The 22777-nt window shown below is 38.4% G+C and overlaps 1 protein-coding gene across 1 annotated transcript in view; it reads left to right on the top strand.

Moving 5' to 3' along the window:
- Window positions 1-20896, top strand: part of LOC127419710 (collagen alpha-1(XX) chain-like) — a 58200-nt gene extending 37304 nt beyond the window's left edge. Inside the window, exons 18-42 of the mRNA XM_051661358.1 lie at window positions 157-289; window positions 390-532; window positions 2106-2235; window positions 2743-2859; window positions 2985-3131; window positions 3231-3287; window positions 5460-5498; window positions 8125-8263; window positions 8375-8517; window positions 8702-8811; window positions 8940-9098; window positions 9517-9594; window positions 9823-9909; window positions 10065-10118; window positions 10332-10427; window positions 12108-12161; window positions 12538-12591; window positions 12738-12791; window positions 12883-12954; window positions 13553-13588; window positions 13689-13755; window positions 13880-14068; window positions 14220-14297; window positions 19037-19195; window positions 19299-20896. Coding sequence (XP_051517318.1) covers window positions 157-289; window positions 390-532; window positions 2106-2235; window positions 2743-2859; window positions 2985-3131; window positions 3231-3287; window positions 5460-5498; window positions 8125-8263; window positions 8375-8517; window positions 8702-8811; window positions 8940-9098; window positions 9517-9594; window positions 9823-9909; window positions 10065-10118; window positions 10332-10427; window positions 12108-12161; window positions 12538-12591; window positions 12738-12791; window positions 12883-12954; window positions 13553-13588; window positions 13689-13755; window positions 13880-14068; window positions 14220-14297; window positions 19037-19195; window positions 19299-19327 — 2424 coding nt within the window. The 3' untranslated portion in view covers window positions 19328-20896. The remainder of the gene's footprint in view (window positions 1-156; window positions 290-389; window positions 533-2105; window positions 2236-2742; window positions 2860-2984; window positions 3132-3230; window positions 3288-5459; window positions 5499-8124; window positions 8264-8374; window positions 8518-8701; window positions 8812-8939; window positions 9099-9516; window positions 9595-9822; window positions 9910-10064; window positions 10119-10331; window positions 10428-12107; window positions 12162-12537; window positions 12592-12737; window positions 12792-12882; window positions 12955-13552; window positions 13589-13688; window positions 13756-13879; window positions 14069-14219; window positions 14298-19036; window positions 19196-19298) is intronic.
- The last annotated feature ends 1881 nt before the right edge of the window (window positions 20897-22777 follow it).

The raw sequence follows: 22777 nt of genomic DNA, 5'->3' as shown, positions 1-22777 counted from the left end.
AATACACAAGTTTCACAATTTGAGTTGAATTACTGAAATAAATGAACTTTTCCACGGCATTCTAATTTATTGAGATGCACCTGTATTTAAACCCTGTACGAAATAAAAAAAAATAAAAAATGATCAGTTGAGAGGTAATTTGTGGATGTATTCCAGTTGAAAGTTGATGGGGAGGGTGAGGGGGCCATCTTGGAGGGGGTTGAGGAAGATAAAGAATATCAGATCTCACTGTCAGCACTATATGCCGATGGGGCTCAGAGTGATGCTGTGGCAATACGATACAGCACCTGTGAGTATACACACTTACACACGTAGAAATATCCTCAGATATAACTTTTGAAGCATTAAAACACATGACTAGCTTTCGTTTGTTTATTGTGTTGTTTTAGTATCAGGAGGTGGTCCCAGCAGTTTATCTATCTCAGAGGAGACAGCAGTTAGTTTGTTGGTCTGCTGGATTCACCCTAATGCCCATGTGCAGCATTACCATGTGTCCTACACTCCCCTCACTGGAAACGCAAGGGAAAACACAGTGAGTGCTTGATAAGGCAAACATCACTAAAACTACGCTCATATTTAGGGTTAATGATATGAACACACCCCTAATCCTATGGCAAAGTAACTTGAGAGACATAACTGACACCATTAATCATGTGCATTGTTAAGGAGTGGTGTGCTATTACTTTTCTAAGTGATCTGACTTAGGATTTCTGCCTGGAGGATGATAAAACAGGCACACAAAAAAATAACTGTTAAGCTCATGGTGAAGTGCCTTGATGAGGGCAGTTCTATTTGGTGTTTTGACATATTTCCAGCGAAACAGGAATTGGGGACGAGACATGCTGAACAGCTCGTCCTTTAAAAAAAAAAAAAAAAAGCCAGTAGGCTTTAGTTTACATAGCAATACACACAGTTGTAGTTGACCTCTGGTGTTTGAATGGTTATGTGGTCTTGTGTCTGTCTGTTGGCTCTTACACTACCGGTCAAAAGTTTTAAAACACTTATTCTTTATTATAATTTTTTTTTCACATTTTAGAATAACAGTAAAGTCATCAAAACTATGGAATAACATCAATGGAACTATAGGAAATATGTTGTGACTAAACAAAATCCAAAATAAATCAAAACTGTGTTATATTTTAGCATCTTCAAAGTAGTCACCCTTTGCCTAGAATTTGCAGACATGTACTCTTGACATTTTCTCAACCAACTTCTTGAGGTATCACTCTGGGATGCTTTTTAAACAGTATTGAAGGAGTTCAATATCTATGTTGGGCACTTATTGGCTGCTTTTCTTTATTATTTGGTCCAAGTCATCAATTTCAAAAACATAATTTTTCTTTTTTTTTTTAATAAAATTTTAGTTTTATAATGAAATAAATTAATATGGTGGCACAATTGTATTTTTGTCTACAAAACTAATTTCAAACATATAAGCATACGCCTTCAGATCAAAAGATTTTTAAGATCATGAGAAACATTTCAGTCAAGTGTTTCAAAACTTTTGACCGGTAGTGTATATGGAAATGTCCTGTGTGCCATCAAGGCAAATTCCTTGTGTATATTTTATGCATGGCCAAATGTGTAATCCAAAAATATTGATGTACACAGTCTTTCAGTTCTGGACACAATAGCTGCTTTTCCACCATCGGGCCTGTGCTAGCCAGGGCTATCAATTGGTCAGCCAGGGCCAATAGCATCGGACCTTGATACCAAAATCGATCTGCATTCCCACCATCGGGCCAATAGCCCCGCAGTGTTGCCCTTAAACCTGCCCTTAATACACCATCCTGGTGCTAACTTTACACACCCCTCCCATTTCTTAAGCAATAGGGAAGCTCAAGCTGAGGTATCAGAGGTATCGAGAGTATATCATATGTAAACATAAGCTTGCTAGCAAGATAAGTTAAGCACTGGAAGTGACTGTGTAAATGCAACTGGCCCTGGGACGCACTAGCATGCGCTCATTTAGCCCGATAGTGGAAACACGGCTAATGACTGCAGTGCCTGTGAAAACTGAGCTGATTTCCACACAATTTGTTTCTTGTGTTAAAAATGTTATGTGGTGTCATGCGTAATGTAGTCCTGTGGGGTGTTTGTAATAGGTGTCATTGGCAGGCAGTGAGAGGTGCGTCCTGCTGCAGAATCTGCTGCCTGACACTCGTTACAGTGTGCTAGTCACTGCTGAGTACCGCAACAGGGAGGGCGGCAGTGCCTCAGCTCAGGGGAAGACAAGTGAGTCACACACACATGTAGACCTCAATTCAATAACATTAGTATTACAATAGCTGTGTCCCAATTTCAAATAACATACTTCTGAAAAACTATTGTAAATAATAGAGAACGTAGCAACAGCACCTAAAAATGCTTTATCATCACCCCACGCTGTGTCAGTATGTACATTGTTTAAGATACGAGTGATGAACTGAGGCTGGCTAATGTGTTAAAGCTAGCGGCAACACATCGAATGCCTTTGAAACGTCACCTCCGTCAGCTGTTAAACGGCGAATGCCTCCTTGTAATAAAAGACTGTTAAGTGTTCCATTTGGGAAGATACTACACTTTGAAAATTCATACACATCATGGCTGAGAGCATAGTGTATAGTGCATAATTTGGGCACAGCTAATGTGTACCATTCAAATGGATACTTCACACTTCATACTGCACTTTTAAGTGTTTGCTAAGCCAGGTAATGTCTTGTAATTACATCCCAATGTGTGTTGCTCTCTTTACACAACCAGCCAGTCTGCGGGTAAGCAGTGTGAGTGTGGTGCGGTCTGATGACTCCAGTATCTGTGTGTCCTGGAGGCCTGTAGCAGCAGTCAGCAGTTATCGCATAGTCATCCAGGCCCTCAGAGGTACTAGACCCGCTCAGCTCATACGTGGCATCATAAAATCAAAATCTTTAATCATTTAGTGATTAGTGGTGAAATGACAGTTTGTATTGGATCACACTTCTAGTTTTATGTATGTGTGTTAACAGATAAACACACAAAAGAGGATATAGTGGATGCTACCAGCAGCAGTCACTGTTTCTTAGAACTGCAGCCTGAAACAGTGTATCGCATCAGTGTGTATTCCCGTCTGGGGACAGTAGAGGGCGCTGCAGTAACCATCCTTCATCCCACAGGTTAGAATCCTGTTCATTGTGAGTGAAGCATATCTCAGCCAAAAAAGCTATTGCTGTTTGTTTTGCTCAGTTGTAATAGTGTGTAATTGTCTCATAAAGCAACCGCTCCAGTGAGAATTCAGGTTCCTCCTCGCCTGCATCCTATTCAAAACGAAGGTAAGATTTTCAATTAAGGCCTATTCAAACCAAACACATACAGTATTTGTGTCCAGGGTGCGTAATTGAAATTTTAATGTAGAAATTCAGACGATGGTGTAATTCATATCAAAAGCAGTCTCAATTTCTTAAACTGTAGACTAAAACCACAGAAAATAATTATTTTAACTGAATTTCATTTAATCAAAATAAATAACTCTATTGACAAGTCTTTTTAACTGTAAATTATGTTGAACAGTTAACAGGAGGCATTAGGATATGCTGTCAAATATTTTGATGCAGGGCTAGCATTAGCTAACAAATAACAAATTTGATCATCAGCCATCTGTTATAAAGATTTCCAAGTAGGTATAGCTGCAGGCCGGAGACCTCCAAATGGGGGCAGAATCTTCAAAAGAGGGCGAAGTTACTCCAGAAGGGGGCACGGTTACTCCAAAAGAGGGCGAAGTTACTCCAGAAGGGGTGAGGTTACTCCAAAAGAGGGCGAAGTTACTCCAAAAGGGGGCGAGGTTACTCCAAAAGAGGGAGAAGTTACTCCAAAAGGGGACAAAGTTACTCCAAAAGGGGGTGAGGTTACTCCAAAAGAGGGCGAGGTTACTCCTAAAGAGGGCGAGGTTACTCCTAAAGAGGGTGAGGTTACTCCAAAAGAGGGCGAGGTTACTCCTAAAGAGGGTGAGGTTACTCCTAAAGGGGGCGAGGTTACTCCAAAAGAGGGCAAAGTTACTCCAAAAGGGGGTGAGGTTACTCCAAAAGAGGGCGAATTTACTCCAAAAGGGGACAAAGTTACTCCAAAAGAGGGCGAGGTTACTCCTAAAGAGGGTGAGGTTACTCCTAAAGAGGGTGAGGCTACTCCTAAAGAGGGCAAGGTTACTCCTAAAGAGGGTGAGGTTACTCCTAAAGAGGGTGAGGTTACGCCTAAAGAGGGTGAGGCTACTCCTAAAGAGGGTGAGGTTACTCCAAAAGAGGGCAAAGTTACTCCAAAAGGGGGCGAGGTTACTCCAAAAGAGGGCGAAGTTACTCCAAAAGGGGACAAAGTTACTCCAAAAGGGGGCGAGGTTACTCCAAAAGAGGGCAAGGTTACTCCAAAAGAGGGTGAGGTTACTCCAAAAGAGGGTGAGGTTACTCCTAAAGAGGGTGAGGTTACGGCTAAAGAGGGTGAGGCTACTCCTAAAGAGGGTGAGGTTACTCCAAAAGAGGGCGAGGTTACTCCTAAAGAGGGCAAAGTTACTCCAAAAGGGGGCGAGGTTACTCCAAAAGAGGGCGAAGTTACTCCAAAAGGGGACAAAGTTACTCCAAAAGGGGGCGAGGTTACTCCAAAAGAGGGCGAGGTTACTCCTAAATAGGGTGAGGTTACTCCAAAAGAGGGTGAGGTTACTCCAAAATGGGGCGAGGTTACTCCAAAAGAGGGCAAAGTTACTCCAAAAGGGGGCGAGGTTACTCCAAAAGAGGGCAAAGTTACTCCAAAAGGGGACAAAGTTCCTCCAAAAGGGGTTGCGCCAACTCCAAAAGGATTAACATTAGGGGCTCCCTATATCTTTAATGGTGATTTGGGGCTCATGCCCCTTTTTGGAGCTATGCCTGGAGTTATACCCTTCTCAAGATTTCAGCGTTTTTTTACATTCTATAAAACACCCAATAAAATAATCCCAGGTTACGGTTAAAATTTTGTGAATCTGAATTGTTTGTGAGCTTTTGGCTTTAATTATTGTTGTTTCTCAAGTTCTCCGTGTGTCTGAAGATGTTGGTCATGTAAGAAAGCTTCACAACTTAAGGCTGTTATATTTCAAAGTGTTGATGCTAACCACCCCCCTCCCCAAGCAGATTGTGTCTGTTCATCTATTCACACCTGGCACAAAAATTTGTCCAGCATTATAGTGAAATTTTGTCTTCTGAGTTTTTTTTTTTGTCTGCACCCAGTGATAAAAACTGTCTGGAGCCACTGCAGCTATGTGAATAATTTTGTTTGTGCAAATGCTCCAAAAGCTATTGAGTAAACTTGGTTTTCAATCAGACTGATGATTATTTGTTTAATTCTTCTTGAAGTGATGAATAGCAATTTACTGCTATTTAATTTGTCTGCTTTATTGTTACGCTTTTGGTGTTTACAGAACTTTTCACTACTAGTATAACTACAGCTCTTTTCAAGCATAACATGCTTTCTATATTTTTCAGTGTGTCCTGAGATGACAGTCAGAAATCACATCCTTAAAGGTAAGATCATATACTGACGAGAGTCTTTCTGGGCAGTTGTGCAACTTTTACATAGCACATACTGTAGATAGAAACGATTAACCACTGGCGTAGCCATAGGTGTACCTGAGTGGGCCAGGGCCACCCACTGGGCATTCAGGCTCACCCAGTCATTGTCTTGCGAATGTTCTACCAACAGCCAAAAGCTTACTGGCCTTAAACTATGAACCGCTAACATCAGAGGCTGTCGGACGGGATAATGTCAGCTCCAAAAATTTCAAAACAACAGCAGCTCAAAAAGCACTCTCATTATAAGGAAGCTATTTACTCTGTAAACACCCGATGCAGCGATGAGACGCATGTTCAGTTGACGGGCATCCTGTATCGTGCAGCAGCTCCAACCACTTTATTTTCCCCATCTAATAAATTATTTGTAACAAATGTCATATATGTAAATTGATTGCTATAATTTTTTGTAGTAAATATTTTAATAATTTCTGACCTGTTCATCAAAACCAGATCGAGTTGACATAAGATGCTAAATTATATACCTTGTTAAATCAGAGAAAATTTAGCAGAGATGGGCCACTTCTATTAAAATGAATGGGAGAGGGGCCTGAGTAGCTCAGCGAGTAAAGACGCTGATTACCACTCCTGGAGTCGCAAGTTTGAATCCAGGGCGTGATGAGTGACTCCAGCCAGGTCTCCTAAGCAACCAAATTGGCCTGGTTGCTAGGGAGGGTAGAGTCACATGGGGTAACCTCCTCGTGGTCGCAATAATGTGGTTCGCTCTCGGTGGGGCGCGTGGTGTGTTGAGATTCGTCCTCAGCCACCCAGATTGAGGTGAGTCACTATGCCACCATGAGGACCTAGAGCGCATTGGGAATTGGCCATTCCAAATTGGGGAGAAAAAGGGGAGAAAATAAAAAATAAAAAAATTAATGGGAGAAATTGGAACGCTCAACAGCAGCCAACGGTCAGTGAATGTAGAAATGAAGTCCCGACCTACAGGTTTAAAGAGCTAATCACCTTTAAGATATAGACATCGCCTGTCAGTCAGCTTGAGAATGTGCATGCGCATTAGATATACAAGCTGGGAAAATTTTGTTTTTTAGCGTAATCTGAGGTAAAGCAGCACAATTTATGAGACCAGTGTTGTCATATTTTATTGCTGATTTGAAATATGTTCTTTGATCGTAATCTTGACAAACCGTTTTGGAGATTTCGGTCTTCTCCATTCAGGTAGATAGGAGCTGAACTGGCATGACTGGAAATAGCCTCCCGAGAGCATTCTAAAGATGGCCGCCAGTGGACTGACTTGCTAGAGAGACTTTGGTTATTTGGTTATATAATTCAGTTAAAATACTGATGTTAAAATGCTCTCAAAACTCCTAAAGGTCTAAGTATACTTCGGTTGTCCGTGTTGCTGATTGCTTCGCGCACAGTATGCGTGACACAAATTTCGTCATCAGCACAGTCACATTTTCTCATAAAGCAGACGCAGTCCTCGTCTGTGCACATCATTGCCACATGCGCCGGCCATTGACGTACTAGAAGAGTATTGCAAAACAGTCATAGTGCGCATGCGTTTAGCGTGTTCATATTCGCTTGCGGTAAGAAGAGTATACTTTGAAAGGCAATGCGGTCGGTCGGACGCGATCCGATCCGGAACGCAGAAAAACGAAGTTTACCCAGGCCTTAAGACTTTGAACTCCATACACTTTATTTTCTAAGTTAAAATAATGTCATATGTATTAATTGATTATGAATTTCATTCGTTAAAACTGCCATTCTTTGCAACAAAAACAGCTCTTGATGGCATAAATAAGCCACACTGAAATAAATAATTTTGGATGATAAAAAGACTTTTAAACTCCAGCCTCTTTTTCCCCATTCGTCTAAAATAAAATTGTTATTTTCAAATATCATATGCAAATGTTTATTGCATATGATTGTTTATATATGCAATTTATTGCTATGACTTTTATTTGTCATAACTTGAGGAAACTTGAGGACGTGTATATCTCTGATAGCTATACCTCCGAACCTGATTTACTTATGAATTTTCTCTCTTACCGTGCCATCGCAGCGGCGTCATTTCACCTCCACTTTAATGAGCGTAGAGTTGCAACGCAGTGACATGATTACAAAAGAAAAGTCATTTTATTGACAGTAAACCATAGCAGAGACATAGCGACAATACACATTTCCATCATTTTTATCCGTCCAAAAACAAAAAATGACATAAATGGTCCATAATATTGTAAAAATGCCCATTCTGATTATAAATTTTCAAAAATTCCTTTGGTGAATCCCTAATTATCTGTTCTCGGCAATGCCTCCTAATGTTCCATATGTTACGCATGTAAAATATTTACAATATACTATATATTGTCTGAACATACTCAAACATAAATACTGTTGATTGATCTTTTCATATTTTTGAAGTAGACAAGCTTTAGTAATTGTTTATTAATAAATAAGTTTACTAGTCTCATGCAATCAATAATTTCTCTTGGCCTGTCCATCCAATTGTTTTGGCTATGCCACTGCAACCATTATTAGGTTATACTGCTTTATTTCAGAGTTCTTGAAAGCAGCATTATGTAAATGAGCTCAAATATGTGTGTACACTTGTGTTTTTTAGGCTTCAACATGATGGAATCATTTGGTCTAACTCAGAGAGCTCATTCTACTATTGAGGGTGTGGCAGCCGAGCCTTTCATCTTCAGTGCCTTGCCCAGTTACACCCTCTACAGAGATGTTCAACTTACCCAGAGCACAGGGTGAGAAATGCAAACACGCACAGATGCATATACATATTTGTAAACAGTCCAGTTACACCCTTCAGTTATAGCTTATACCCTGCCTTGTTTAAGTGTCCCTCTGTATTTCAGTTTCATCCACCCAGCTGGCTTTTCTCCAGAACACACAATCAGCATGGCCTTCAGGATTCTGCAGGACTCACCAAGGGAGCCTTTTGCCCTCTGGCAGCTCACAGACAATGACTTCCAGCCCAAGATGGGGGTGGTGCTGGACCGTGAGTGCCTCTGGTGGATTCTAGAAGTAGTGCTTTGACTTAATTTTTGTAATTAAATTCAAGACTGGTTCAAATTTTCTAGCAGGACTTTCCTCATTGTAAACATTGCTGATTTTTACTCTATATTGTGCATAATTGCCTTGTCACATTCATGAAATGAAGTTTTCTGTGTTCTGTTCTTCAGCTGAGAAGAAGGTGCTGCTGTATTTCAGTCTGGATTACAGAGGAGAGATACAGGAGCTTACCTTTGACCAGCCACAAGTACATTCTGTCTTCTATGGCAGCTTTCATAAGGTAAGTGAGAGAGAGATTGCTGGAGAGTGTACTTCGTATACAGCGACAGGGGGATAGAAAATTAAGATTTGACAAGTACATTTTGTCCCACTAATTCTTCTAATCTCTGTATCCAATGTGTTTTGCAGATTCATTTATCTGTCAGTCAGGTGAGCGTATCATTATCTGTAGATTGCCAGCGGGTTGGTGAGAGGCCTGCACGCCCCTTGGGAACTTTGCCAACTGATGGCTTTGAAATGCTGGGCAAACTAGTAAGGACACGTGGGCCACACAGCGGATCTGCAGCTGTGAGTCTGATTTACATTATATATGATAAAAAGTCAGTTCCCTTCAAGTTCACACAGATGCACCTGTTTAACCTATTGATGCTCATTGACCCCACCCATAATATTTTCTATTATTAAATATGACATTTTTATTAAATAATGTATTATTAATATATATATATATAATTTATATAATTTATAATTAATATATATTATTAAATAATAATTAATAATTTATTAATATTTAAATAAAAATATTAAATTATTAAAATTACATTAAATAAAATTAAGTACAACAATTTTATTTTAAATGCATTTTAAGTGTCGAATAAGTGTCCAAATACTGTACTTTTGGAGGCACTGTATATACTCACTTATAGGGCAATACACATGGTCAGTTTTGAACGTCAAAGCCTGTAATATTGTGTTTTTCCCACAGTTTCAGCTGCAGTCCTTTGAGATTGTGTGCAACACCACCTGGGCTTCAGAAGATACCTGCTGTGATCTGCCCGCACAGGTACATGAGAGCCACACTCCTCTGATTAATTCAAGGTGTAAATCAATCTCAGTCTAGCCATCTAGTGCTTCACTGACATGAGACAGACAATTAATTTGAGGTTGAATTGACATCTCAGCATGGATGTCCTTACATGGATGTGGCAAAATGTATGTAATAAAGAAAGAATTGTAGGAGTACTCGTAAATATAGCTTCTATTTTTTTGAGTTTCACTCTCTGTCCTCTAGAGAGACGAGGAGAGCTGTCCAGCCCCTCCATATGCATGCACCTGTACCACCAATGTCCCTGGAGCACCTGGAGATACTGGTCCACCTGTGAGTATACAGCCCTTATATACTACACCACTGCACAAAAACTGACATGAAAATTTGTGAGCTTGTAAAATCATATTCAGTACATCACTATGATGACTGCAAAATGTTGGAGACATTATTAGTGATATGAACTGATCTCAATGCTTGTACTTCAGGGGAAACCTGGCTCTCGTGGGGAGAAGGGTGAAAAAGGAGAGGTGGGGCAAAAGGTAGGGCAACTCACACAGAGATATGGTGTGTGAAGTCACCACCATATTTCAAATTTGCAACCTCTATAGGCAGCCTCTGATTTGTACCTAAACATTTGGATTACCCACCTAGCTCTTTAACCACTTAGCCATGCCAACCCACTCTTGATAGTACTGATTTTCCTATTATACATCTCATTAAAGTTTTCATCACTCTTCTCTGCCTCTAACCAGGGTGAGATGGGCCCTCCAGGAAAGCCAGGCCCTGAGGGCAGCTTTGGCACTATTGGATCCACAGGTCCACGGGGAATAACCGTAATGGGAAAAGTGGTATGCTAACACTTCTTCTATAGAGACAGTATAAGATATATACAGGTGCATCTCAATAAATTAGAATGTCGTGGAAAAGTTCATTTATTTCAGTAATTCAACTCAAATTGTGAAACTCGTGTATTAAATAAATTCAGTGCACACAGACTGAAGTAGTTTAAGTCTTTGGTTCTTTTAATTGTGATGATTTTGGCTCACATTTAACAAAAACCCACCAATTCACTATCTCAAAAAATTAGAATATGGTGACATGCCAATCAGCTAATCAACACAAAACACCTGCAAAGGTTTCCTGAGCCTTCAAACTGGTCTCTCAGTTTGGTTCACTAGGCTACACAATCATGGGGAAGACTGCTGATCTGACAGTTGTCCAGAAGACAATCATTGACACCCTTCACAAGGAGGGTAAGCCACAAACATTCATTGCCAAAGAAGCTGGCTGTTCACAGAGTGCTGTATCCAAGCATGTTAACAGAAAGTTGAGTGGAAGGAAAAAGTGTGGAAGAAAAAGATGCACAACCAACCAAGAGAACCGCAGCCTTATGATTGTCAAGCAAAATCGATTCAAGAATTTGAGTGAACTTCACAAGGAATGGACTGAGGCTGGGGTCAAGGCATCAAGAGCCACCACACACAGATATGTCAAGGAATTTGGCTACAGTTGTCGTATTGCTCTTGTTAAGCCACTCCTGAACCACAGACAACGTCAGAGGCGTCTTACCTGGGCTAAGGAGAAGAAGAACTGGACTGTTGCCCAGTGTTCCAAAGTCCTCTTTTCAGATGAGAGCAAGTTTCGTATTTCATTTGGAAACCAAGGTCCTAGAGTCTGGAGGAAGGGTGGAGAAGCTCATAGCCCAAGTTGCTTGAAGTCCAGTGTTAAGTTTCCACAGTCTGTGATGATTTGGGGTGCAATGTCATCTGCTGGTGTTGGTCCATTGTGTTTTTTGAAAACCAAAGTCACTGCACCCGTTTACCAAGAAATTTTGGAGCACTTCATGCTTCCTTCTGCTGACCAGCTTTTTAAAGATGCTGATTTCATTTTCCAGCAGGATTTGGCACCTGCCCACACTGCCAAAAGCACCAAAAGTTGGTTAAATGACCATGGTGTTGGTGTGCTTGACTGGCCAGCAAACTTACCAGACCTGAACCCCATAGAGAATCTATGGGGTATTGTCAAGAGGAAAATGAGAAACAAGAGACCAAAAAATGCAGATGAGCTGAAGGCCACTGTCAAAGAAACCTGGGCTTCCATACCACCTCAGCAGTGCCACAAACTGATCACCTCCATGCCACGCCGAATTGAGGCAGTAATTAAAGCAAAAGGAGCCCCTACCAAGTATTGAGTACATATACAGTAAATTAACATACTTTCCAGAAGGCCAACAATTCACTAAAAATGTTTTTTTTATTGGTCTTATGATGTATTCTAATTTTTTGAGATAGTGAATTGGTGGGTTTTTGTTAAATGTGAGCCAAAATCATCACAATTAAAAGAACCAAAGACTTAAACTACTTCAGTCTGTGTGTGTTGAATTTATTTAATACACGAGTTTCACAATTTGAGTTGAATTACTGAAATAAATGAACTTTTCCACGACATTCTAATTTATTGAGATGCACCTGTAATCTATAAAGCATGTGGAACAGATTAAAAACCTTTCTCTTTTTGTCTCTGTAAAGGGTCCACCAGGAGCCAGAGGTGAAAAAGGAGATATTGGAAGACCTGGTAGTCAGGTAATCTTGTGAATCCATCTTCTAGGTCATCACCCAGCTCGACCGTTATAGCTGGTCATATATTTAGTGGTGCTTGCTAAGGCTATTACTATTGCTAATTTTTCTAAACTTCTTACACTAAGTATTAAACTTTGTCATATAACTTGTCATGATGAATTAATAAAACCACCTAGCAGTGCTCTAGCAACTGCCCAGAGCACCCTAGCAACCACAAAGCAACATTTATAAAACCTTAGCAACTGCATGGCAACACAAAAATCATGTTTAGCACAGGAAGCAGCACTCACATTTTCTTCTGAAAATGGAAAAATCCAATGTTATTTCATGCTATCTAATTTTGTGTGTATCACACTCTTTCCTCATTGTGTGGTTGCAGGGTTTATCAGGGCCTCCTGGTCTAAAAGGCGAAGAGGGTATTCCTGGTCCTAAGGCAAGTCTCAGTGTGGCTCTGGGCATCACTTTAGAGCCAGTACCACTGTAATAGGTTACAACACTTATTGGTCTAATTGTGTTTGAATTCTATCAAATGAAATGTACAGTTTATCATTTGCATTTCTGTCCACAAATTTTACACAGGGCACCAGAGGAGTGGAAGGTAACATGGGTCCCCCTGGAATTACAGGGCCGAGAGTAAGTCAGCCTTACCTACATGCATTCAAGGGATATCTATTATATGCTTTTGCTGCATTCTTCTTTACATCTCAGGGTGTTCTCTTTGTAGGGTTTTCAGGGTATACCCGGCCATCCAGGACTAACGGGAGAGAGAGGGCCACTTGGTCCTGTAGGGCCCACTGTGAGTAAATCCACCATACTTCAGTTTAAAGGGATAGTTCACTCAAAGCCTTATGACTTTCTTTCTTCATAAGTTTAGCGGAATGTCTGTGCTGCAAACTTCCATACAGTGAAAGTGGATGGTGACCAGGGGCTATCAATCTCCAAAAAAAGACAAAAAAGCAGAATGTAACTTGTACACTATATTCCAAGTCTTCTAATGCCATAAGGTAGCTTTTTGTGAGGAACAGACCAAAATTGAAGGCATTATTCACTGAAAATCTTGCCTTTACAATATTGCTTCACAGTCCTGGTCATCATTCACTTTCATTGTATGAAAAAGAGGAACTTGGACATTCTACTGTAAATAATTCCTTTGGTGTTTGTTTGAAGAAGAAAGTCGTACAGACTTGGAATGAAATGAGGGTGAGTAAATTGTACTTGTGATACTCTCCTATCCACCCAATCAATGATAATTCAGAGGAAGAATTCTAGGAGAAGTATTACATTTTACTTGATATTACTGACAGACAGGATGGTAAATATGAGCACAAGGATGTGATGTTTAGTAGATGTCCAATATTAGATTGTTTAAAACATGTATTTTTCCCCCTTCGAAGGGCCTTCCAGGAAGTAAGGGTGAGAGAGGAGAGAAGGTGGGTTGAAAGCCTCTCAATAGAAAAAATTATATGCATGCCATTTGTGAACCTAAACATAGGTTATTTTGTTGATTTTGATAATGGTTCCTTTTATTAGGGAGAGCCACAGTCTCTTGCCATGATTTACCAGCTTGTTACACAGGCCTGTGAAAAGCTTGTGCACAGTATGTAGTAAATTCTCCCCATTCAATTCTTTCCATGTCCGTTTTTATTTAATCACAGTAATTCAGTCTTGGCCTGAGTAATTGCATTTCACTTAGAGTTGATTATAGCTTTTTTATTTTCTAGACGAGGTGCTGAAGATGGACACATTTCTGAATGAGATTAATCGGAAGCCAGTGCCCATCCAGGAACCAGTAGCACCACCTGGAGAGCCAGGTATACCAGGGGGAAGGGGGCCACCAGGATCGCGTGGCCCTCAGGGGCGACAAGGAAGCAGAGGGGAGTCTGGAAAACCTGGGTACCCTGGTGAACAGGGTAAGACTCAACTTTTTCATTTCTGTAGAGATGCAATTTGCTAGACAAACTCCAGATCTGATATGTCTGGTTGACCATAGTCACATTAAATTTTGAATTCAAATTCTGCATTGTACTTTCCTTTGAGTGTAATTCTGTGGTTAACTTATAGGACGCAGAGGTATGCCCGGTGAAAAAGGGTCTCCAGGAGCCAATATGCTGGGACCACAAGGAGTAAAGGGATTTGCAGGTATTGAAATATAGTTGTGTATCCAGGAAGGGGTCATATCACATTGTTTTATTATCAGGCTGTTTTTGCTGCTGTGCTTATGGATGGGTTGCAGGTTTTCAGTGGGGCTTGGTATAGTTGGTAAATGGTCTGCACTTATATAGCACCTTTTTTTAACCTCCAAAGCACTTTACACTGTGATTCATTCACCCATTCACACACACACACTCACACACCAATGACATCAGAGCTGCCATGCAAGATGCTAACCTGCCATTGGGGGTAACTTGGGGTTCAGTGTCTTGCCCAAGGACACTTCAGCATGTGGAGTCATGTGGGCTAGGAATCAAACTGCTAACCCTGCGATTAGTAGCCAACCCACTCTACCACCTGAGCCACAGAACTACTTCAAGAACTGAATCTGTTGAATCTGGTGCTTAGAATAGAGCCCATTTACACCTGGTATTAAGATGTGTTTCGGGTGATGCTATAACAAGTGGTCAGCACTAAATACAGGTGTAAACAATGTCTAAAACGCTTTGTGAATGGATCATAAAAACCACATACGGAGGTATTCAAAAACAAATGTGACCACATCGCATTTGAGGTGTAAATGCTAATCCGTCCGAAATGTGTCCCGGAGAGCAGCAAAGCACTACTCATCACCTGTCAATCAACCGCTGCACTATAACAATAGTTTAAACTTTGCCAGTTACAAGCAGCTTTAACCTCCTGAGACCCCGTGTCCACATGTGTTGACATTACATTTTGGCTTCGCTATAGGCTATGCCTAATTTAATTTAATTTAAACTGACTGTTCTCAGTTCAGGAGACTCTAGCCTATTATTAAAGGGTTAAACATACATCTGGTAAGAAACATCAAGTTTTTACATTAAAACCTGTTCGAGTCAAAAGATTATAGACTCTTGTTTCATTCGATATACCATTTTAAAAATATCATTGATTTCTGTTGCGAAACAGCACGCTGTTAAACACAATGACCACGTACATGGACTATAGGCTCATTTTCCTTAAACAGGCATGTGATCGGCAAAAGACAAAAAAGTCTTAAAGCAGGAAAAAGAACCAGGCAAAGGCAGCAACACACCATAAAAAAAAAGACACATTGATACCTTTTCCAGTTTCTAGAAATGCACCTGACTAATAAAGATAGCAGATAAAATGTTTAGTTTATTTCATATTTTCTTAAATGAATTCTTGAGAAACACAAATATATTGGTCAGCACAAAGTCACCCAAATATTGTGTAGAAGTTATGAAATTGGGAACTTTTTAAGTCTTTGCTGCAAGCTTCATTAAGCTTTAATATGCCTTTTCTGGTATTCTGTCTACTGACACCTGCATGGCCTCAGATAGATGGCTTACTATTGCTTTGATCTGTTTTGGTCTGTGAAATGTTTTTTAAAGCTTTCTGCATCTCTAGCCAACATTGAGAAGGGATCTCTTTGACAAGCTTTCCAATATGAATTGTAATATGGTAAACGCTGGATCATCTAATTTTACAGCGCACCTGTATGTCTAACACACCCACTAGAGGCTGCTCGCTCGCAACCTCACACAGAGCTGACTGAAGCGAACAATGCAGACTATTTTTGTATTAGGGATGTGTGCAAAGACTAATTTCATTAAAGTTTAAATGGAAATTTGGTAGTCAGCTAGTCTAAAAAGTAAGAAACCATCAAAAAGCAGTCAAAATAATAATATTAATAAAACATTGTTTGTATATGCGGCCCACATGAAATATTTCATCTATTCCAGTAGCTAAATCCAATACTAAATGCCACTGGTAAAGGGCATATATTTGCAACGTATTACCTTGCATTATGATTACTGTACATTCAAACGAATGATTCACGGAATCAACGTTAGCCAATATAGGCATATTTGTTAAAAACAACTGAATGAATAGGCAGTGGAGGACCAATAAGAGAAACCCTAATAGCCTGTTGAACGAAAATCACCAAGTAAAAGTTGCCCAACATTTTATAACAGTCACATTGCTGAAAATAATTAACAGGTGAGCCAAGTCTAAAAACTGCACTGAAAATTTGCGATTATTTTGCAACGTGCATTATGATCTACAAAAAAATGACAGCTGTTTGATTAAGAAAGTTATAACAGTTATGCTGTAAAAACAAAAAAACATTGTATAGGAAAAACTGGCCTGTAAGAAACATAAACGTAATATATAGTATTATCCTCAAATATGGCATCCACTCACAGAATAACATATATTTAACCAATTTAACAGCAGGCACTTCTTTAAAAAGTAGCCTATTGATGAACTGATAGAGTAAAAAAAAATGCATACTGTACATAGCCTACAAAGGCCATTTACTACTTACTCTGACCATTCATTTTTGTTGAGCGAAATAAACGTGTCATCGTGGTCCGGTGAAAGATGGGACTTGGCACACCTGAGGCAATTCATTTGTGAACCTAAAAAAGCCAGCTCGGAAAGAATCTTCAAGTCCCATGAATTATAGGCCAATTGCACTTACATTCAATTTATGTAAAGTGATGGAAATATGATAGTACATAGGTTGTCATATTTCCTAGAATATAAAGGATTGATTAGATATGATCAGTGAGGCTTCAGGAAAGGAAGGTCAACATTAGATGCACTAACAAGAATCAGTAACGAAATAGAAAAAGGCATTTAATATGAAAGAAACAGTGGCAGTAGTGTACTTTGACACTGAAAAAGCATATGATACAGTGTGGAGGGAGAGGTTACTTGTTAAAATAAGGCGAATGGGGGTTGAAGGAAGAATGTGCAACTGGATATCACATTTTTTGAATAAGAGAACATTTAGAGTAAAGGTGGGATCTGCAATATCAGAAAAATATTATGTAGAATGTGGTCTCATCAACCACATATAGAAGAAATAATAATCAAAAGGCAGTGTTATCAGTGGAAACTTAATTATCAATCAGTAAATCATGTTGTATGTTCTTCTCAAGAAAATCAATTCCAGAGTAAAATAATTATTTCTGTATGGTAGTCCATTAGAGGTGTAACAACCTTTAAATAATTAGGACTGTGGTTTGATAATAGATATACAGTACATGGAAGCTACATATACTGTAGATAAGTTTAAACTAAAGGTAAACAAATTATGAATTTGATGAGAGCTATATCTGGTAATAGTTGGGGAACTGACAATAAATAATTGATGAATATCTACAGGGGGATGCTGAGACCTATATTAGACTATGGGTGTATTATCTATGGAGCTGCAGCTAAAACTAATCTCCATATATTGGATAGACTGCAGGCTGGGGCTCTAAGATTATGTATTATAGCTTACTGTTCCACTCCAATTAATTCATTAATTGTGGCAACAGGATAACTACCACTGAGAATAATAAGGAAAAAAGTTGCACTGGCGTATTGGGGCAGACTATAGAGCAGTACTAAAGAACACTTGGCAAGTAATGTGTTAAAAATTGTTGAGAATATCAGAGCAAACAGGGTAGAGGATTTGGTTGGGGAATTAAGAGTGAGGTAGAGAGATACAATTTGTCACAGATTACTTTAGGACCATCGGCAGCTATAGGAGTGGTACCACCATGGGTATTGCCAGTGGGTAAGTTTGACTTAAATCTAGTTAAAGACAAATAAATATATGAGGGTATTTGCAATAATTATATAGATAATTATTTAAGGAGGAATTATTTCCTTTTTATACAAATATATACAGATGGATCTAAAGCACCAGACACTGCAATAACTGGAATTGGAATATACATCCCAGAATTTAAAATCCATGTCAACAAAAGATTGTCAAATAATTTATCAGTATATGCAGCTGAGTTGGTTGCGTTATTTGTAAGTCTCTTGGAGTTTCAGGCTGCAGATGATGTTTGGACCACTCAACATGTTAGGCAGACATGGGATAATGGTAATCAGTACATAGATTCAGAATGTATAATGTATAATTTTATTTTAACATGGTTGGCAGTGATTGGATGATGTTGGCCAATACTTTGAATCAGAATTATTTATGCTAATTTCTGATGTTTTGTCTGTAACATCTCAAAAACATGAATAACCAACACTTCTGGAAACATAATAAACTATTTGTTTAAAAAAAAAAAAATCTGACTTCCTTCAACACTTTTTTTATTGTTAAAAATTTTACAACTTAGTCCCGCTGCCCACATATGTGGACACAATTGTATTTTATTTATTTTTATTTTTTATTTTTTGCGTTTCTTAGGGGATGCTAGTTAAAAATCAAAAATGGGGATGGAAAATGAACACAGCAGTCATGCTCGTGTCTCAGGAGGTTAAAGAAATAACCGTGTTAATACCAGGTGTAAATAGTGGGCGGTCATAGTATCCATTATTTAGTTCATCTTTATTACTTCATCCTGACTGGGCGGGCCAAGTTTCTTGACGCAGAATAGACATTATGTGTGAATGTGGGTTGTAAAGTGTAAATGATAAGTGAAATATGGGTTTCTAACATCTAAAATCCAGCTGTTTTGGAATGAACAATTTTTGCAGCTTAGTTTCAATAGATGGTCTTTTGGGGTCTTGTAAGAAAATGTTCAGTTCTGACGGTTACAGTGTATTTACATTGTAGATCAAACTCTTTTATTTAAAAAGATATCATGATATGGCCCCATTTAAAACAATATTTAAATTTAAACATATACTGATACAAAAACCCAGTTAAATTAATTTTAATGGTAAAGTGATAACTGCAGCACTATTTGTTTGTAATATATCAGGACCTCCAGGTGAAACTAAAACAGGGGAACCAGGCCCCAAAGGAGAAGATGGTAAAGCAGGACCTCCTGGTATTCCAGGAGCTCTGGGACAACAAGGAGAAATTGGCCCTTCTGGTGTTTGTGACAGCAGTGGGTGTTATCGAGGAGCCCCTGCTGCAGGTAAGTACAGAATCCCTTTTCATTTTGACTATCATGCAAAATTATGTGAGCTCCTTGTTGACCTGTGGGTAAAATTACTTCTGATGTTTTTCTCATCTTACAGAGGATCCATACCTCGGATACCAGCCTTGAATTGCAAAGTCAGTGAAAAGTCACTTGATGTTATTTCAGTGCTGCCAGAATCATCTCCCTCTCCAGACTTTGTGGAAAGACATTGTGGGAAGTAACAGATAAAGCAATTCTTCCAGCGGTTGACTTTCAGTGAGCCTGTTTATGGACTCTTTTGACTTTATTTTCTCCAAGTGATAACTGATCTCCATTACAAACACATCCTGAGACCACCAAAGCACTGATCATCCCTGACCCCTGTCTATACTACCCAGTTTCAACCTAATCTGCTGCTACAAGACAACAGCAGATTCTTGTGTGGAACAGATTTTGTGCTGCACTGATGTTCTGTTTGAAAGCTGAGGAGGTCACAACACACGCAGACTCCATTTTATAGAGTTAGACATTTCCAGACGAGAAACTAGTGTGTTACTAAACAACAGATAAAATCCGCACTAAGAATATTTCTAATATTTTATGTATTTTATTGTATTTAATGCACTATATGTGTTTTAAATGTATATTGTTGAAGGCTTATTACTTTCAATACTTCCCCTTCCAGTATCTTGATCCCTTACTTGCTGATTTTTGTACCAAGTATTTTTACATATGAAATAAGCAATATTTTGCAATAGCAATACATGTCAATATGAAATAATGTACACTGTGATATTATGTTGACTTTTCTACATATGCAGGTGTGCTGTCTATTGTATTTTATATGATTATACTAAGTTAATTGCTCTTTTGTTTTTGTGTAAAAATGGAATGAAATGGAACTATTCAAAATTGAAAAATGTGTCTCACCTGAGATCTGTTATATCCATGCTGTGCCAGTGAACCAATACTGATTCACTGAAATATAATGAATATAAATAAGGAATAAATAAAAAGAAATAGACATTTTATTCTTAAAGGGATAGTTCACGCAGAGATAAAAAAATTGTCATCATTTACTCACTGTTAAGCTGTTCATAGCCCATATGACTTTCTTCTGTGGAACATTAAATGAGATTTTTAGCAGTATGCTCACAATATACTTTTTTTCCTAAGTGAATGGTGTCATAGTGCCTAACATCTCTTTTACCATATATGTTCACTGGCGCATGGTGAGCAAAGCGAAGCGGGCGTTTTCAATTCATTTCAGTGAGAATCCACCTTGCAAGCATGGCACTATGCTCCCATTGGAATGTATTCAAAACACCCGTTTCGCTCACCATGCACCAGTGAACACGTGTGGTAAGTGTACCACAGAAAGAAAGTAGTTTGGGTTTGGAACAACATGAAGGTGAGTAAATGATGACAAAATGTAAATTTTTGTGAACTTACCCTTAAAGGTGCACTCAGTAAATTTTGTCTTTATGTCATCTTGGACTTACAGTGACACCTAGTGGCTTGGATGCAGCATCATTTAAAATCACGGCCCCTAACCACATCCTCCACAGTTTTAGCAATAAATGCATTGAGTTAATATGCGTTATTAATAAAAATTGTATATCTTTTCTTATATGCTAAAATGAGAACTTTCCTGACCCATGACTTATAAAAAAAAATACATCATTTATATGTTAAAAATAAATTTATTTTTATTTATTTTTTTGATCATTTGTCTTCTTTATCTTATTTATGTATACATTTAGGATGGTTTATACATATTTTTTACATTTGTTTATAATTGTTATTTATTTTAAGGAATTGAATGAATGTGGTAATCTGGCAGGCTTTTGAAGTAGCTTTTTAGAAAATTCTCTTGATATTGTAAGAAAATTATCTTAAAAAAAAAAAAAAAGTAGAGCGTTATCACCCTCAGATTAAAACTAGAACATTATACCTGTGAATTGTGGCTTCAGTTGAGTTTTTAGGTTTTGGCAAGGACAGTGTCATGTAATCTTAATGCAAATATTATTAGGTAATAATTTAAAATCAATTTAAGATTTTCTAAATAATTTCTTTATGTCTTTAATTAATTCTAAATTTTGTACAGCATCTTCTAAGAGTCTTCTTTTAAAAGAGACTGTTTTATTTTAAGTATGTTCTTGTCAGACCTGTGCTCAAAAAAGAGTCACCAGTTAAGGAAATAGTTCACCTAAAAATGGAAAATTTACTTTTACTCACTGATTTACTCACCCTTTTGTTGTTCAAAATTCAAATGCTGGGTTTTTTTCTTGGAACATAAAAATAGATATTTTAAGCAGCTCTATTCCATACAATAACAGTTTATAGTGAGCAGGAGCTGTCAAGCTTCAAAAAGGACAAATACTGTAAAGCATTATTAACGGTTCAGTATAAAGACATCATAACAGTAGTCCAAATGACAAGTGCACTATATTCCAAACTTTCTGGGGCCACACAACAGCTATGTGTTGTATGGACTACTTTTATGGAATTTTATAATGATTTTTCTCTCTCTTTGGACCTTGACAGCAGTGGTCAATATGAACTGTTTTTGTTTGGAAAAGAGCAGCGTTAGGATTCTTGAAGAAAATATTATGTATGAAGATTGTACTGGGAGGAAAAAGCAATGAGGGTCTACTTAAGGGTAGTAAATAATTTTGTGTATTTTCTTTTTGCTAGCCAGCTGACACAGTCATGTAATTTCACAGATATATCAATGATGAAAAGAAATTCTAATTATATTCGTCTTTTCTTTGAGACAGCACGAAAAAGAGAGATAAGATGACTGAAACAGGCAAACTGCTAGCAATGCAGACACAGTGTTTGTCTTGTACTGTGTGAACTATACAAATACATTTATCTTATAAAACCAAAAATTATACAGTTTTGGGCCTTTATCGCATTTCAAGCCTTTATTCAGAAAATTATTGCATTCAGTGCCTTTACTATATTAAAGGATCAAAGAGGACCATTATATTTGTGACCTCAACATGGTTTGCCTCCCCCCATGGTTACGGCCTTTTTAGGGGTTAAACTTTTTTAATGACCTTTAAAGGGATAGTTCACCCAAAAATGAAAATTCTCTCATCATTTAGTCACCCTCATGCCACCCCAGATGTGTATGACTTTCTTTCTTCTGCTGAACACAATGTGTATGTGGGTGAGAAACAGATCAAGATTTAAGTCCTTTTTTACCATAAATCTCCATTTTCACTTTCACATTCTACTTTTGTTTTTGGTGATTCACATTCTTTATGCATATCACCACCTACTGGGCAGGGAGGAGAATTTATAGTAAAAAGGACTTAAATGTTTATCTGTTTCTCACCCACACCTGTCATATCACTTCTGAACATAAGGATTTAACCACTGGAGTCGTATGGATTATTTTTATGCTGCCTTTGTGTGCTTTTTGGACCTTCAAAGATCTGACCACCATTTACCCACAGAGCATAGATATTTTTGTAAAAATATTTATTTGTGTTTAGTAGAAGAAAAAGTCATACACATCTGATATGGCATGAGGGTGAGTAAATGATGGGAGAATTTTCATTTTTGGGTGAACTATCCCTTTAAACA

Source organism: Myxocyprinus asiaticus, chromosome 29 (genome assembly GCF_019703515.2).
Source record: "Myxocyprinus asiaticus isolate MX2 ecotype Aquarium Trade chromosome 29, UBuf_Myxa_2, whole genome shotgun sequence".
Lineage (NCBI taxonomy): Eukaryota > Metazoa > Chordata > Actinopteri > Cypriniformes > Catostomidae > Myxocyprinus > Myxocyprinus asiaticus.
Note: the sequence above shows the minus strand (reverse complement) of the source record. Positions and strands in the feature narration are given on the sequence as shown.